Source organism: Rattus norvegicus, chromosome 13 (genome assembly GCF_021556685.1).
Source record: "Rattus norvegicus strain SHRSP/BbbUtx chromosome 13, alternate assembly SHRSP_T2T, whole genome shotgun sequence".
Taxonomy (NCBI): Eukaryota; Metazoa; Chordata; class Mammalia; order Rodentia; family Muridae; genus Rattus; species Rattus norvegicus.
Window position 1 is genome coordinate 4553186 of NC_141546.1, and position 17998 is coordinate 4571183.

Consider the following 17998-nt stretch of genomic DNA (forward strand, 5'->3'; position numbering starts at 1 on the left):
ATATTGAGACATCTCTCTACACATCTAATCATATTAAACATTTTTAAATAAACAAGAATTATGTAAGTCCTACTGTGATGGCTTGGATATGCGTGGCCCAGAGAATGGCACTATTAGAAGGTGTAGCCTTGTTGGAGGAAGTGTGTCACTGTAGGGGTGGGCTTGGAGACCTTCTTCCTAGCTGCCTGAGAATGTTCAGTCATTTTCTGGCTTCCTTTGGGTTAAGATATAGAACTCAGTTCCTCCTGCACCATGCCTGACTGGATGCTGCCATGTTTCCACATTGATGATAACAGAATGAACATCTGAATCTGTAAACCAGCCCCAATTAAATGTTGTTTTTTATAAAACTTACATTGGTCATGGTGTCTGTTCACAGCAATAAGACCCTAAGACACCTATTATGTTCTAGGTTCTGTGAAATATGGACACATTTGAACACCCTAAAATTATTTAGCAATTTTTATTATGAAAGATTTATATTTTTAAAAATGAACTATTAATTTTATGCCAGTATGCCATAATTTCTATGAAGTTATGAATATGAAAAATTAACCAATATACATAATACATGCATGTATGTGTGTGTATATGTGTGTGTGTGTGTGAGTGTGTGTGTGTGTGTGAGCACGCGCGTGTGTGTCCATGTGTATGTATTGAGGTAAAGGAAGGGAGGTTAGAGTTATAGAACAATCACGAGTTGAATGTAGAGAATGAGGACTTCATACATAAACAAGGAGCCTGTGGATTCCTGAAGAAAAGACATTCATCCTGCCACATGGAAAAAAAAATTGTCATGCCAACTGTGGAACAATCCTTCTGGAAAGCATTAAAAGACTCAATGCATCTGTGCACACTTGCAAAGTATTTTAGAATCACTATACTAATAGCAGATAATGGCATGTGTAATCAATACTATATAACCACCAAAATTTTAAATATAATGTTTATTTAGATTTAGGTCACCAAAATATCTGGCTATTGGGGACGAACATTCTATACACAGTCTTGGCAGGGTTCTAAAAAAAGCAACAATAATATTAAAAACACAAATGAACTCATGAAGAAAAGTTACAGGTGACAAAGCATTATTATGAAAGCAGAAATTCATATTCTTAAGTGGCCAGATTGTTGGAGCATTGGGTAGTAGTTGGCAGAGGTAGAGAACTGATAAAGGCAAACTTCCTACAAAATGGAAGAAAGGCAGTTTGGTCAAGTAAAATCAGTACAATGAATGAGTATAAGAAAAGTGGCTTGGAAGATGGAGAATCTTATTTTCATTTGGCTCCTGACTATTTCTCCAAAAGTATCTTTGCCCTTCACATTCTCCCTTGTATGGTCTTTATTTCTGTACCTGCTTTGTTTAATTTTTTAAACATTAATACCATTTATTCCATGTTATAAACACTGCCCTAGGTTCAGACAGAGCAGAGCCATGTGTGAATGGCCCAACTTGAAGTCTCCAATGATCAAATTGCCCTGTGTCTATAATTATAAGACAATTTCTTTGCTGATAATTGAAACAGGAGTGTTCATCTCACTTTTGGTGACACCATCTCTAGAAAGATATGTCTTAGCTACATAAGAAAGTTAGGTATACCATGTTTTCTGAATCCATTCCTCAGTTGAAGGATATCTGGATTGTCTACAGTTTCTGGCTATTATTATTAAAGCTGCTATGAACAGAGTAGACCATGTGTCCTTGTTATATGTTGAAACATCTTTTGGGTATATGCCCAGATATAGATGATTCTTCAGGTTGTACTATGACTAGTTTTCTGAGGAACCTTCAGACTTATTTCCAAAGTGAATATAACAGCTTGTAATACAACTAACAATGGAGGAGTGTTCCTCTTTCTCCACATCCTTGCCAGCATCTACTGTCACCTGAATTTTTTATCTTAGCCATTCTGACTGGTGTGAGGTAAAATCTCAGGTTTGTTTTGATAGGCATTTCCCTGATGACTAAGGTCATAGATCATTTCCTTAGGTGCTTCCATCCATTTGGAATTCCTCAGTTGAGAATGCATTGTTGAGCTCTGTACCCCATTTTTATAGGGTTACATGATTTTATGGAGTCTAACTTCTTGAGTTTTGTATGTATAGGATATTAGCCCTCTATTGGATGTAGGCTCTTTTCCTGATCTATTGTTTACCATTTTGTCCTAATGACAGTGTCATTTGTCTTGCAGAAGCTTTGAAATATTGTAATGTGCCATTTCTCAATTCTTGATCTTAGAGAATAAGCCACTGGTGTACTGTTCAAGAAAATTGCACCTATGTCTCTGAATTGAAGGCCCTTCCCCACGTTCTTTTTTATTAGTTTGAGTGCATCTGGTTTTATGTGGAGGTCTTTGATCTACTCAGACTTAAGCTTTGTACAAGGAGTTAAGAATGGGTCAAATTGCGTTCTTCTACATGCTGACCTGCAGTTGAACCAGCACCATTTGTTGAAAATGCTATCTTTTTTCCATTGGATAATTTTAGCTCCTTTGTGAAAGGTCAAGGGACTGTAGGTGTGTAGGGTCATTTCTGGATCTACAATTCTATTACATTGATCTACCTGATTTTCTTTATACCAATACCATGCAGTTTTTGTCACTATTGCTCTGTAATAGAGGTTGAGGTCAGGGATGGTGATTCCCCAGAAGCTCTTTTATTGTTGAGAATAGGTTTTGGTATCCTGGGTTTTTTGTTACTACAAATGAATTTCCAATTGATTTTTCTATCTTTATGAAGAATTAAGTTGGAATTTTGATAGGGATTGCATTGAATCTGTAGATTACTTTTGGCACAATGGACATTTTTACAATATTAAGCCTGCCAATCCATGGGCATGGGAGATCTTTCCATCTTCTGAGATCTTCTTCAATTTATTTCTTCAGAGCCCTGAAGTTCTTGTAATACAGATAATTCTCTTGCTTGGTTAGAGTAAAATCAAGGTTTATAATATGTTTGGTTATTGTGAAGGGTCTTTTGTTTCTTAATTTCTTTGTCAGCCTGCTTCTTTTCACAATGGTGACAACTCTGCTATTAAAACAATGGCTAGATGAAATTCTACATGAACTAAAAAGCATCATCCTGAGTGTGGTAGCCCAGTTCCAAAGAACACACATGGTATGAACTCATATTGGATATTAGCCTAAAAGTTTGGAATACCTGAGAAACAATTCACAGATCATATGAAGCTAAAGAAGAAGAAACATCAAAATATCGATGCTTCAGTCTTTCTTAGAAGGAAGAACAATATTTTCATGGGAGGAAATACAGGAACAAAGATTGGAGATGGGACTGAAGAAAAGGTCATCCAAAGATTGCCCCAACCTGGGGAATAAATGCCATATGTAGCCACCAAACCCAGTCACTACTGTTGATGTCAAGAAGTACTTGCTGATAGGGGCCAGACATAAGTGCCTCCTGAGTGGCCCTGCCAGAGCCCTACTGATACAGATGAGGATTTTGGAGCTAACCATTGGACTGAGCTGAGCAACCCTAATGGAGGAGTTAGAGAAAATACTGAAGAACCTAAAAGGGTTTGCAAACTTATAGGAAGAATTACATTATCAACCAATCATACCTTATCAGAGCTCCCTGGGACTAAACCACCAATCAATGAGCACACATGAAGAGACCCATGAGCCATTGATACCACCATAATTGTCCAGTCATATATTTCCAAATCTAAATGTTTTTCTTGTTTTTTTGTTTTCATTAATTCTTCAGTTTTATACAGCACAATCTTTACTATTCAGGTCTTATAATCAAGGGAGAATTTGAGTTTTGTATTATTGCATCCTTTCTCTATTCTAGATAATTTTATATTTGTATGTAATGAAATATGATCATATTTCTAAACTTACATTCTTAAATTCACCTCATACCCCCCACAGCACATTTCCTCTCTATGTGAGAAAGAGAGAAAGAAGAGAAGCATACTTCCTTGAGGGTGTTTGCTGGTAGGTTTCTTTATTTCAGTAGATGGCCTAGGAAACCAACACTTGTAACATCAGCCCACTCACTGCTTGCACAAAGTTTCTGAAATAGAGTTTACTCATTTTTCTGGAGGAGCTTACATATCATATGCCACACCCTTTGCTAGGTATGCCAATGTTCAGTTCTGTTCTTTCACACCCAGTCCTCTGTCTCTGCCTCTGACTGACTCTCTCTCTCTCTCTCTCTCTCTCTCTCTCTCTCTCTCTCTCTCTCTCTCTCTCTGCCTCTCTGTCTATCTGTCTTTCTGTATCTCTCTTTCTCTCTCTGTCTCTCTCTCTTTGTCTCTCTCTCTGTCCCTCTCTGTCTCTCTCTGTCTCTCTATCTCTGTCTCTCTCTTTGTCTCTCTGTCTCTGTCTCTCTCTGTCTCTGTCTGTCTCTGTCTCTCTCTCTCTTTCTCTCTCTCTCTCTCTCTCTCTCTCTCTCTCTCTCTCTCTCTCTCTCTCCCTCCTATAATATGTGTAACTGAAACCATTACTTGTTAGAGAGATGGGAAACACTTGCAGAGACTCATATTTGTCCAAGCCTAGTCTTCTACAACTTATTTTCAGAAGACAGAGACTCCCAATGAACCTGGAGCAAGCTGTCAGCAAGCATGTCTCAGGATTCTGCCCTCTCCACATGCACCCCATGTCTAATCCCACAGATGGAGTTATAGGTATTCATGCCCTTGTGTAGCTTTTACATAGTTTCTAGGGACCTAATTCAGATAGGAATGAAATATCTCCCCAGCCATAATACTGAACATTTCATCTAGTTATCATTTCAGTTTGTTTCAGCTCTAGTGGACTTGAGAGGTAAAACCACTTTGCTTGTATTCTCTGCTCATAACTTCATTTAAAACATTTCCCTATGTTTATAATTTATTCTCGTACAACACATTACTTTTACAAGCCAAGGTCAGGTGGCCCTGCCTGGCTTGTTGTATGACACTTAAGGCACTTATATATCATAAGTGACTTTTTACATATAGTTAATGTCATACTACATTTCAGAAGTGAGTTTGTCTTGAGCAAGTTTTGGATCTCTTCTTATACTTTGTTTTAAATAATAATAATAATAATAATAATAATAATAATAATAATAATAATAAATAAAAACTCCAGTAAACCTGCTTCAATAGTTTTCCTGGATTAGCAATGTTCTCTTCTATATGGTAAAACTTGGAACAATGCTGGTCATTTTGCATTCAGGCTAAGATTGGGTTTCGACTTCTTTCTTTGGATTTGTAAATCTTATGGAATCTTAGCAAAATAATTTAGAATATCAATCAGGTTTAAAATGACTGAAGCATGGCCTGGAGAGAGGGCTCAGTGTTTTGAATTGTTGGTCTTCCAGAGGAACTACCATTCAGTTCCAAACATCCATGTTTGTTGAGTTACACCCAATATAAGGGACTTGAAATCTTCTTCAGGTCTCTGAGACCACAATCATAAACATGGTGGTATTCCTCCAAAACACATACACACACACACACACACACACACACACACACACACACACACACACACACTGAACAGAAGCAATAATAACAGAAGTTAGTTCTTAGTAGGTTATCAACTGAATTATTCAATGTTTGTGTAATATTTATTCAATGGTACATAATTGTAGTTGGAAGATTTTCAATAAGTTTCCTGTGGAGCAGTGGAAAGTGTCAGGAAACTTGGTAAGATTCCAAAAGTTGAAAGCTGCAGAACCTCTGAGTGAACAATAGGAGCTTCACCTGCTTCACACCAGGCCCCTGTCACATGAACACACTCCCTAAAAAGTGATGTGACCTATGGTAACATAGATCAGAAAACAGTTCTCCATGGTAATGGAGTATCTAGAGGACCTATGGTTTAGCTAATAAGCTTGTCTTCCTGGATATCCCTTCCTACAATAGGTATTATTCAATCTCTGGTCAATCCTGAGGAGGTTGTAGGCACAAATTTACTGATGAACAATCAATAAACAGTTTGGAAACAAGGACTATCTCTCTCATCAATAACCACAATGAGGAGCATGGAGAAAGCCTTTTTCTACAGAGCTGCACCCACCCCATTGTCCTGCAGAAAGTTCCTCCACACTCTCTATCACACCACTGCTGAACTAAGCCAGAGTTGCCCATTTCCCTTGCCCTGGACTCCTCCTGTGCCTCTTGCCCTCCTTTGTTCTTGCCTCCTAGTCTGAGAGCCCCTGTTCCTGGCCTTCTCGCTGGCAAGTGGGGCCAACTCCTTTCCCAACTAACAATGACAAAGAGGTGTCTGAATGTCTGGGAGTTAGGGATCCCACACGTTAGGCTTCTCATTTCAGGCACATGGACCGCAAAACGTCTGTTCCTGACTCCTCTGTGCTGTATCTAGAGGAGACTGGGAATATGCAGGAGTCAGGGAACCAGAGCTTTGCCCTCCCACATTCAAGGCTTCATTCTCCCAGCCTCCAAACATTATGAATTATATGTTATAAAGAATATAATGATTTGTTTGTGTTAGTCACCTTCATTCTTAGGTAAATTATGATGGGAACAGAGGTTCATATTCTTTAAAATATCTAGAGTATGATTGTAGTATCATAGAGCTTCATTATTCTTTCTAAAGTTCATAAAATATATGAATTAAAAATTTGAAACTTGAAACAATTTTGTTTCTAAGCAGAGGTATCCATAGCCATTTTCTATGAGATATAGTTCAAAGATGTACATGTACCTGCAGGAAAGGTATAGTTGACAAGAAGAGAAAGAGACATATGTAAGAAGTCTTTTTATTCAAAGAATAACAAAGGAGTTTCAGACATTTTAGTTAAGAGTCAAGGAAAACACATAGACTCTTATCAAAAACTAGACCTGTGCTTCTTTCTTTTCATTGCAGAGACTCTTGGGTTGGACCCAGAAGTTGCTAAAGTAAACATCTTGGGTTTTGTTGGATGCCTTTCTTCAGTCCAGTACAATCAAATAGCACCATTGAAAGCAGCCCTCCGCCATTCTGGCATTGCACCTGTGACTGTTCAAGGGACCTTGACTGAATCCGGATGTGACTCCACTCTAGACTCTGATGTGAATGCAGTGACCACTGTGCATTCTTCATTAGGTACTTCCCAGAGGGTACTCTCTTGAGTTTCTATCACAAACTTAACTTCTGTTGTATTATAGAGCTAAAGGGTTTGCAACAGCACTCAGTGTTGGGCCTTGTATAATCATAGGTGTTTATGAATTGTAAATAGCTTCTTATTGGTTATATATATCTTAACAAAAACACTTTGGCAGAACAAATTAAAAAAGAGTTGATTCTGCCTCACAGTTCAAGTGCCTGAACCATCATAGATGGTAGGAGTTTGAAGTAGCAGATCACATCACACCCATAATCTGGAAGACAAGAATAATGTATACATGATAATATCAGATTATCCTCCATTTATGCATTTCCAGATCCCATCCATGGAGTGTTGCCAAACAACATGGCAGCTCTTCTTACCTTAGTTAAGCAATCAAAAAAATTTTATAAGCATTGCCATAGGCCTGTCTCCTAAGTAGTTCTAGATTCTGAAAATTGACTATTAACACTAACCATCACACAAACAATGGTGAATAGAAAAGGACAATAGAAGGGTATGAGTATTAGAATAGCAATTAATTTAATACATTTTAAATGTGAAATTTATATATTTAAATAATCCAAATTTATTTGATTAAAAATTAATATTTAACATGCTAACAGTGAAATTGACTATACATATATTTAATATAATTTCACTTTCAAATGATGAGCATTTATATTTAGTGTGTAGTTCCAGGTAGTATATATCATGCAGAAATGCATAAGATATATATGCATTTCTGTGTCACTATTGTTTAGGTGGAAAATGATAAGAGAATTTAAGTATTTAGGGAGAATGAATCATCAGAATCAGTACTTAAACAATAATAAAAGTTTTTGAAAGAAGTATTAACAAAGTTATAGAAATATAAAATATAAAATGCCACAATATACGGATTATAAAAGTATTGTTTTCAGTAAATTAATTAGAAGTGGTTAGGGAGAAGAATTAGTAGATAAAAGGCTTGTTGTGCAATCATGAGTACCAGAGTTACAATTTACAATACACACATAAAAAGCTAGGTGTAATAAGATCATAGATAGGTAGATAGATAAATAGATATGCAAGAGTAAGCACACATTTTCTTGGGAAGTATGAGTTAAATAGCATGGTGATTGTGGACGAAGGCTATGAGCTTGTGCTTTCTGTGTGTAAAAGGCATGATTGTATATGTGGCATTTCTGGCCCTAGCAATTAGCAAAGCATTGTGTGACACTATTCCAGAGAAGATCTGAATAATTATCTACTTAACTCAGATAGAGGACTGATAGTCTAAAAGTAGCATAGTACCAAATTCCAGTTGATGAACCACTGAGTGTTACTGGGGCTATGTACGGGACTATGGAAGAGAGGTTGCTCAGGAGAACAGGAATGACTCAAAGACAAATCTATCTCCAAAGCCTACATTAGCACGGGTATTGACTGAAACACTGGAAATTACTGAAAACCGAGTGGGAACTAAAGAAGTCCAGGCAGTCTTGCTAATCTCTGTCCCTTTCATGCAGCTCTGATGGTCTGAGAACCATCCAGGAAGCCTGAAAGATATAATCGTATCACTAATCAGTCCTAACTGCTTACATAAGCGTAGGAAGGAAGGACCTACTGCATCTTGTCAGTTTCAGGTATTTCCTGGAGGTGCTGCGTTGTTTACTGCTGTAATCTTAAGAAATCGCCCTTTAGAATGTTCTTAGTCTTAGAAAGCTTCCCTGAAGATGGAATGTGTCCACTTTATAAAAATTGTTTCACATGTGGGAAAGATATTCATTTCCTGGCTAGGAAGGTCCCAAATTAGTCAGAAACTTCAGAAAAGAAATATAAATTATTACTTTGCTTCATTAACTTTGATGTATCAGTCTTCTGCTACAGATAGATAGATAGATAGATAGATAGATAGATAGATAGATGATAGACGAGAAAGAGAGAGAGAGAGAGAGAGAGAGAGAGAGAGAGAGAGAGAGAGAGAGAAAGGACAGCATCTTGATTCAAATCATGGTTTGATCCTCTCAGATGGCAGATGACCATTCCTAATGTAAATGACTAATAAGCATTGTTATACAAGTCTAGTTAGATTTAGCATTCTTTGAACTGGGTGAAAACTCTCCCTGGGTTAGTCAATAGACATTGTGTAGTATCACTCTTAAAAATGGGAGTACTTACACAATGTAGACATGCAAATTTATATATAGACTTATTGTATTACTTCTTTATTTTACAAAGAAATTGTAACAAGATGACTAGATGATTAGATAGATGATAGGTAGATAAATGGTAAATAGCATATCACTGAAAAGTGGATATCCAGATATGTTTATGCATTTATTTTGCAGGAGGTAAAGTTAAAAGTAAGATCTGATTTTAAAATATAATATTAAGTAGAGATAAGAATTGAAGAGGGAATGCTCTGAGATGCCAATTTTTCCCCTGCCTTCAGTTGTTCTTGTCAGTAGACTGTTACACTAAATGTCCAACCCCAATAAGCCCATGCAAAGAACACACAATCAGTTATAATATTGATAAGCTGCATGCAAAGATTGTGCAGATCTACCTCTACAACACTCTCTTCCCCAGCTATGAGATTCCTTGCTACTTGCAGCTTTTTCAAACCATGTTGTTCTGTTCCTTCTTGCTTCTACCCACTTGTCCTCTGTCTTCCTTTCTCTACTTCATCTTCTAATCTCTCTCCCCTCTTTCCTCTTCTCTAAAACCTCCATCCCTAACTTTCCCTTTCCCTACCATATCACAGTCCATAGCTTTTATTTGACCAGTTAAAATGGGGAAAAGTTTCAGTTGAAGTCACCTGAGTATGTGATCTACTCCTCATCAGGGCTGCAACTCTCGAGGAAGCAAAATTAGAATTAGCATTAAAATACAAAGAGCCTCAGGGTACTTTGCAACTGTAGACACTGGTAATTGTACAAAGAAAGAATGAATTGAGGCAAAGAGCAATGTGTGTTTGGAGCATAAGGCAGTGTTCAGTCCTAGGAATTTTTCAGCAAAACTGAATACAGAGAGGATAACTGAAGGTACATGGGCTAGAGAGCCTACTCCCTCAGTTCAAGGCTATGTCACAACTTATTTATATACTGATGTGGCCATGCATTACAGCTTGTAAACAGTACATTTTATTCATCTTTAAATATTTATAAAATGTATGTATATACATCTCATGAAACATATAGAGGTGAGAGGACAAGGATTTGGGAATCATGTCCCTCCTTCATTTGTTTCAGAGGCACAGACTAACTTGTTCTATACATGACATAGATATGTGACCAGCTATTCCTTCCCTAGGCTTACAAACTAGATTTGTAGAATTCATCTTTTAATGCAGCATCTGAGATTTAACTCAGGTAATCATTTTAAATGCCATTTATTTGGATTTCTTTCAAATGCTTCTTTGTATCTTACTGAAGGAATCTTGTAACAAGTCATAGATATACATTGCATATTCTCTCCATCTGATAGACTAAAGCATCAAGCTTACCTTCTGTGTCTTTCACTCTTTCTAGATCCCATTGGAAAGAGAGATGAGCGTGAACCACTCACAGACACTGTCCAAAGTGACTCAGCAGTCATTGGAGGTAATCTGTCTTTCTTATTGAAAGCAGGAAAGAGTTCTATGATCCTGTTCTCTGAAGAAAGTTGTCTGAAGCATTCCTCGCCCATGACCATACAGTTTCCAGAAATAGGCACTCTCTGTTTAGCACTTTGCCTCTTCAGGCATGGTAGAAGATTAACCACAGACACTGCTCCAGTTACAGCAGCTCCCTGTCTTCATTCTATTTCAAATTCAATAGGTATCTGGTTCTGAACCAACAGCTAGAACATTTACACAGAAGCATCCAGTTGTCACTTCTAAAACAGAAACCAGTCTAATAAAATTATGTTCTAAAAGAGTCACCACTCTTCATTCTGTCTCAGATTGTCTAATGCCTGCCATAATTTGATGTCTCCATCTGCGTCTTGTAGCATGGACTGTCTCCCAAGTTTAGTTTAATGTAAGGTGCCTGGAATATGAAAATCCATTGATGATTCATTACCCTAGCATAATATTTCAGCCCTGGATTCTGGCAACTGGGATGAATGAACTCACACCAGATGGAGTTTCTTCAAATTAGCAGGAGTCTTTCATTTCACACCCATTTCATTATTCCCATTTCTGGTTCAGACCTGTATTAAATATGTAGGTACAATGTGAGAGATAGTGTAACTGCCTTCCTAGAATGGGCACATTAGGAAGGACAGAGGCACGCGTACAGTGGTAGCAGCCTAGGAAGCAGTTCCAAAAAAGAATGGGAATGGAAAAAGTCCATTACAGTAGCATACCAGAACAGGAGAATCACAACCTTTCCTTAGTGAAGTCCTTCAGATATCCATGTGACCTGAATGCCTTCTCTAGGTACGAGGACAGGACTTGATAATTATTTGAAATCAGTAAATGTGATTGAGAATTTTATAGTTCTTTTTCTGCCTGTAAGTCTTCATTTGATAAGTAGAGACTGAGTTTTTTGCCTCCTGCATTAATTCACAAGTTCTGTTGAATCTCTCTGAGAGTGGGAAGTCTATCAAAGCTGGACAGGAGATCCTATGAAGCTTGCCCAGGTGTCAGCCTGCAGGAAGTCCTTCAAACCAGCAGCACAAAAGAAACAACATCTGTCACATTTTAAGTTAACAGTTCAAGGTTTAAAGTCATTTTTTGCCACCCAGATTAGACTATTGACTTTGATACTGTATTTTGTCTTGTTTTAAAATATTTAGAAAATATGTTACAAAATGAGTTTAGAATATATGATGAAAGTAAATAATCTTAGTTATTGTCATAGCTATTGAAGTTGGCGGAATAAGGTCTATATATGTAAATGTCTGGTATCTGTTCACATAACCAATGGCATTTAGGCCACAGAATTTTTGTCAAGGCTGAACAATGGCTAAAACCAAGTTTCTAAAATACATACGTTTCTCAGTAGTTAGACAACTTAGAAAATATGAACTATGTAACTGTGTGTTCTTTAAAAGAATGCTTTTATTTTTGACAAATAAAGTTTCAATGTTCTGTCACTATTAACTATCATTTTTGTATACATACTTTGTTTTGCTGACTGGGTTGACTTTGGTCTGTTCATTTTTAAACAATGTCTCTTTAGGTAGCTGAGGATGCTGAAATGGCAGAAATTGCAAGACTTTTTTTTAAGACTTTTCCTCAAAACAAAGTGGAAGGCAATATTAGACTCCTGAAAGTTGTTTTTGTCATTAACATAAGTACTATACACACACACACACACACACACAAACACAGAAAGTGAGAGGGGGAGTAGAGAGAGGCAGAGAGAGAGAGAGAGAGAGAGAGAGAGAGAGAGAGAGAGAGAGAGACACGCAGGAATTTCAATCAAGGAATTCTTGGCTAGGCTTAAAGAATTTAAAATCTTTGGAGACTGGGATTGATCCCTAACAACAACAACAACAGCAAAACATTACTCAGAAACCACACAGATCCTTTGTTGTTTCAACTCCACATTTATTTTTTGCTTATCAACGTAACCTTCTAAAAGAAATATCCTTTCACCCTCAGTTCTGTGCTTCCAGGAAATTTTTATAGAAACCGAAGGTCAAGTGCTTCTGAGCAAGTCTTTAGTTTGAATACTGAGTAGATTTGCTTTGTGCATTGTCTTGGTTTTGTTTTGTTTTCAACCATGTTTGTCCTTCCTTATACTGAATTTTCCCAGTGACAAATTTTCTGTTCCCCTTTCTTTTAATACAGGTATCATAGCATTGGTGACATTTGTCACTTTTTGTGTAATTGGAATCATGATCCACTTCCTGTATTTGCATAAGCAGTCACACTGCACCAATCAGACGAAGGAGAAGGAATACTCAGAGAACTTAAGCAATTCATTCAGAAATGCCATTGACTTGCAAAACACAGCCAGCGAGTGCAAACGGGAATACTTTATCTGAACTATGGCAGGGTTACCTGGTCTGCTTTTTTGTATTGTTTTCCCTCTTTTCTCTTCTCTTTTCTGTCTTGTAATTTAGGGATTCTCATTCTCTCACTTGCCATGGGTTTTCTGGAACACACATGATTCACCAGAAAAACTGATCTCCTTTACCCAGCTTAAGAGCTCAGGTAGTTTTGGCTACTGTAGTCCTTTGATATATGTGTCATTTTGAAAAGGACCAATGGAGATACAGACTTTGCTATTTTAAACAAGAAATAGACAAATGTGCCTCTCTTTGTATTCCAGTTTCTAAACTTTACTCATTAGTTTCTTAGGCACTTGGTCTTGTAACCTTACATTAGAATTGAGTTATTGAGTTCTGTAGTGTTTGTCTTTAACAATCATTCCTGGTAATACCATATTGTTAGATATGCCTTTATTGGAGAAAATGGAGTTTGTCTGTGACAAAGAAAGCAGTGTCAACTCTTCCTTTAAGTGGTGTGTTTATCAGAGAGCCCAATAGAGTAAGAAGTTATGAGGGCAAGTAAATTCACCTTGGAAAGTAACATTGGCTCTCAATGCCCTGTGAGAGAGGGACATTGGGAGATATTATGTCATAAAGAAATACATCTAAATTTGGCAAAACTTTGTGTGTGTGTGTGTGTGTGTGTGTGTGTGTGTGTGTGTGTGTGTGTGTGTGTACCCAGTACTTGTAAACTATACAAACTATCCAGGTTCTTTCCCCTGGCATAGCAGAAAGAGCAGTGAGCCTAGTTTATCTGTTAGGTCTGACAACGCAGACCATTCCTGTAACTTTTCTCCATTTAGGACTTAAATGTCTGGAAGAATTTTATTTTATGTGGGGGTCAGGAAACTTGGCTTCCTTGAGCTCTGACTTGAGTGACACTGCAGTTCTCCATGGGAGTTGGCATGGCAGCAACTGTGCGAACAAATGGAATGAGCAAGGCGGGCCCCTGTAATAATAATATCCAACTTGTGGACCCAAGGCACAGCAAGACCCTTCTAGCCTGTTTGTTTTGATAGTATGTGACAAGAAACCAGAGATGGTTATTCATGTTAGTTTAATCTCCATACCATAAATAGTCCCCTAATGCCAATTATCCGTTCCACGAAGTCTCGCGATTTCCAATATAGATTGACTGAATAGGGAGCAGCTACTTTGCTCCTCACTTCCCATGCTGATTTCAGGAATGGATATAATGCCCTGATGCCAGGAGATTTCAAGAATTGTTTGAGGAAGTAGCTGCTCCTGTAAGTTTCCCACTGCCTATCCATGTTTCTAGAACATTCTAGCTATATTATTTCTAAGATTGCTCTACTGAAGTAAATGTATGTATGTGTGTGTGTGCATGTGTGTATGTGTATGTGTATATGTATATGTATATGTATATGTATATGTATATGTATATGTATATGTATATGTATATGTATATGTATATGTATATTTGTGTGTCTATTATTTGTATTCAGAATAACCAGATTTGAAATAAAAGTCTAAAATGGTTCCATAAAATGTCCTAGGCCATCTTAAGTCAGCATCTCAAAAAAAGGAGGTAAAACAAAAACAAAGAAATATGAAAAGCACTGAATAAACAGGAAGATCTATCAAGAAAATTTATGTCTGATGATTCAATCAAGATAGGTCAAGTAAGAGAACAGTGTGAAGGTTAGTAAAATTCACATTTTAGAACTCATGTAATGAGTTCAATCTGACAACTGAGCTTTTTCCCAAGAGGCAAGGGACTGGCTGTTGTGTAGGGCGGTGTTGTCACCTCGAGATCAGAGGATTAAGTCCTTAGTTTGTAAAGCACATCACATTTTATAGTCTATACCTGCACTCAGAAACACATAGGTGCCCCATGCACTTGACTTTATTTGCCTAAAGTAGGCAGTAAAGCATCTTAGGCTTTCAGTTCTTTTGGTAGTAAAGCATATATTTCACTCAAAGAAGCCACTTGAATGTGTTAATTGTGTGTAATCCTGCTTATTTTATGGTGACAATATTCTTAACTCTGTACTTGGACCACTTAAAGAAAAGATAAGGGGGAACCATTTAAGCACTTCAGGACCTAGGTATTACTAGAGGAAAGATTCTTGAAGGAGAAAGCACTGGCCAGTTCACATTGCAAAGTAGACCTAACTTAAAGAGCGGCTACATAACAGTGAGTAGGGAATCCATCTTCTTAGTATGTATCCTACCCCTCACTGTCTAACACTTCCATGAAAAAGGAGATCCCTGGTGAAGTACACACAAGTTTCATTCAGTTTTCAATTAATTGCATTCCTTCCCTGTAAAGTTACAGAGGTAATGATTGAGTGTAACACAATTATGAGACAGTCTGAAACAGTCCTAAATATATGTTCATTTTAAAAGTGTCTATGAATTCTGACATACCCTCTTCCTCTTTAGAATATTCTTGTTCTGTTATAGTGAATTTATTTTAAAGCAATTCTAACAAGCATGCTCTTTTTAATTTTTATATCATTAATAATAGAAATGAATGTCTAATAAAATGAGACATACTGAGAGTGTACTTACTTCTTTCTGCTATTCCAGTTCTAGAAATCCTACTTTTGAACTTTTTGGCTCTATAAAATGCTGTACAAATAACTTTATTGATTTGTTGAGTATTCCTCTGTTGCCAGAAATAAATGCCTTTCTTAAGTTTAGCTCTAATCACCTATAATAGTGACATGACAGGTAAAGGAAGAGTATTCACACTGGAATCGTTGTTTTACTAGGGTCCTTAGAAACAAGTACTATATTATGCTGGCGTAATACTCATGGATAGAAAGAGAGTTACAAGCCAATTCCATGTGTATAGTTCCCTAATCCAATAAGATGTATTTACTGGCAATCATGAATGGAAAGGCAAAAGCCTGCCTGTGCCCTTGGCATAGCACACATTCTATTGTCTTCAATCTTGGATGTGAAGACTATTCAGAGCAGGACACTGGACATGTAAACAAAATATATGATATATGCCAAGTTGGTCCATTATTTTAAGTAGTCTCAGGGCTAAATCAGAAATTCCACACAATTCCATACCACACATCATGTGAAAATCTGTTAATCCTTAACATCATACAATGAATGCCATCAAAGTGAACATCAGGAGCCAGTATGGAGGTAGTGAAGATCCCTTTGGTTTCTATATGTACTTAATTATGTTACAGAAACAGAAATCTACTCATGGCAGCAGCAAACAGATACTAAGGATTATATATAATTAATGTATAAACTCTTTCTAGTGAATTCTAAAAGTGAATACATTTCTGAACTATTCTTAGAATTTTGAGTGATATTTATTAATTCTATAAGAGATGAATATTTGATTTCTTTTCATCAAGCTACATAGGTGTCCATGTAAACAAATGTCTATAGAAGGTGGTAAATTAACTCTTTGAACAAAGAAAGAACAAATCATCCCTATATCAACCACAATGTTTGTGGATGGGCTGAAGTACAAATCTATGGCTAGTCTTGGACTCTTTAACAAATCAGGTGCTTGTAAACACTCATAGAGAAACACCTGACTCTGCCATGGTTTAAACCATCATCTCTGCCTATATCAGTACATTTGAAAGGTTGTCAAATTTTCTTTATTATTGTTACAGCCTTCCAAATACATGCCTCTGCATTTGAGAGCACCATTTACATTTTGATTATTATTCCTTTCCCGGTTTCTGGACCAACATCCCCCTAACACCTCCCCGTCCCGTTCTATATTTATTCCCCTCCCCATTGCCACCCTCCCCGTAACAATCACGTTTACTGGGAGTTCAGTCTTAGCAGGACCCAGGACTTCCCCTACCACTGGTGCTCTTACTAGGCTATTCATTACTACCTATGAGGTTGGAGCCCAGGGTCAGACCATGTATAATCTTTGCGTAGTAATTTAGTCGCTGGAAGCTCTGGTTGGTTGTCATTGTTGTTCATATGGGGTTTCAAGCTCTTTCAGTCCTTTCTCTGATTCCTTCAACAGGGGTCCCATTCTCAGTTCAGTGGTTTGCTGCTGGCTTTCGCCTATGAATTTGCTGTATTCTGGCTCTGTCTCTCAGGAGAGATCTACATCTGGTTCCTGTCGGCCTAAAATTCTTTGCTTCATCCATCTTGTCTAATTGGGTGGCTGTATATGTATGGGCCACATGTGGGGCAGGCTCTTTTATGGGTGTTCCTTCTGCCTCTTTTCTAAACTTTGCCTCCCTATTACCTGCCAAGGGTATTCATTCCCCTTTTAAAGAAGGAGTGAAGCATTCTCATTTTGATCATCAGTCTTGAGTTTCGTGTGTTCTGTGCATCTAAGGTAATTCAAGCATTTGGACTGATAGCCAATTATCAATGAGTGCATACCATGTGTGTTTTCTGTAAGGGGTTACCTCACTCCGGAAGATATTTTCCAGTTCCCTATATTTGACTATGATTTTCATAAAGTCATTGTTTTTGATAGCTAAGTAATATTCCATTGTACAGATATACCAATTTTCTGTATCCATTACTGTGTTGAAGGGCATCTGGGTTCTTTCCAGCATCTGGCTATTATAAATAAGGCTACTATGAATGTAGTAGAGCATGTGTCTTTGTTACATGTTGGGGCATCAATCGGGTATATGCCCAAGAGAGGTATTGCTGGTTCCTCAGGTCGTTCAATGTCCAATTTTCTGAGGACCTCCAGACTGATTTCCAGACTGATTTCCAGAATGGTTGTACCAGTTTGCAACCCCACCAACAATGGAAGAGTGTTCCTTTTCTCCACATCCTTACCAGCATTTGTTGTCACCTGAGCTTTTGATCTTAGATATTATCACTGGTATGAGGTGAAATCTTAGGGTTGTTTTGATTTGCATTTCCCTTATGACTAAAGATGTTGAACATTTCTTTAGGTGTTTCTCAGCCATTCAGCATTCCTCAGCTGTGAATTCTTTGTTTAGCTGTGAACCCCATTTTTAATAGTGTTATTTGTCTCCCTGCGTTC

The 17998-nt window shown here is 37.4% G+C and overlaps 1 protein-coding gene across 2 annotated transcripts in view; it reads left to right on the forward strand.

Annotated features, from left to right (window-relative positions):
* Cntnap5c (contactin associated protein-like 5C) overlaps positions 1-16783 on the forward strand; it is a gene marked incomplete at its 5' end in the record, with an annotated part of 856281 nt that extends 839498 nt beyond the window's left edge. For both annotated transcript variants that reach the window (NM_001415869.2, NM_001047866.3), the window contains 4 exon segments: positions 6840-7058; positions 10575-10646; positions 12824-14389; positions 14432-16783. In NM_001415869.2, coding sequence (NP_001402798.1) covers positions 6840-7058; positions 10575-10646; positions 12824-13020 — 488 coding nt within the window.
* Between the last annotated feature and the right edge of the window lie 1215 nt (positions 16784-17998).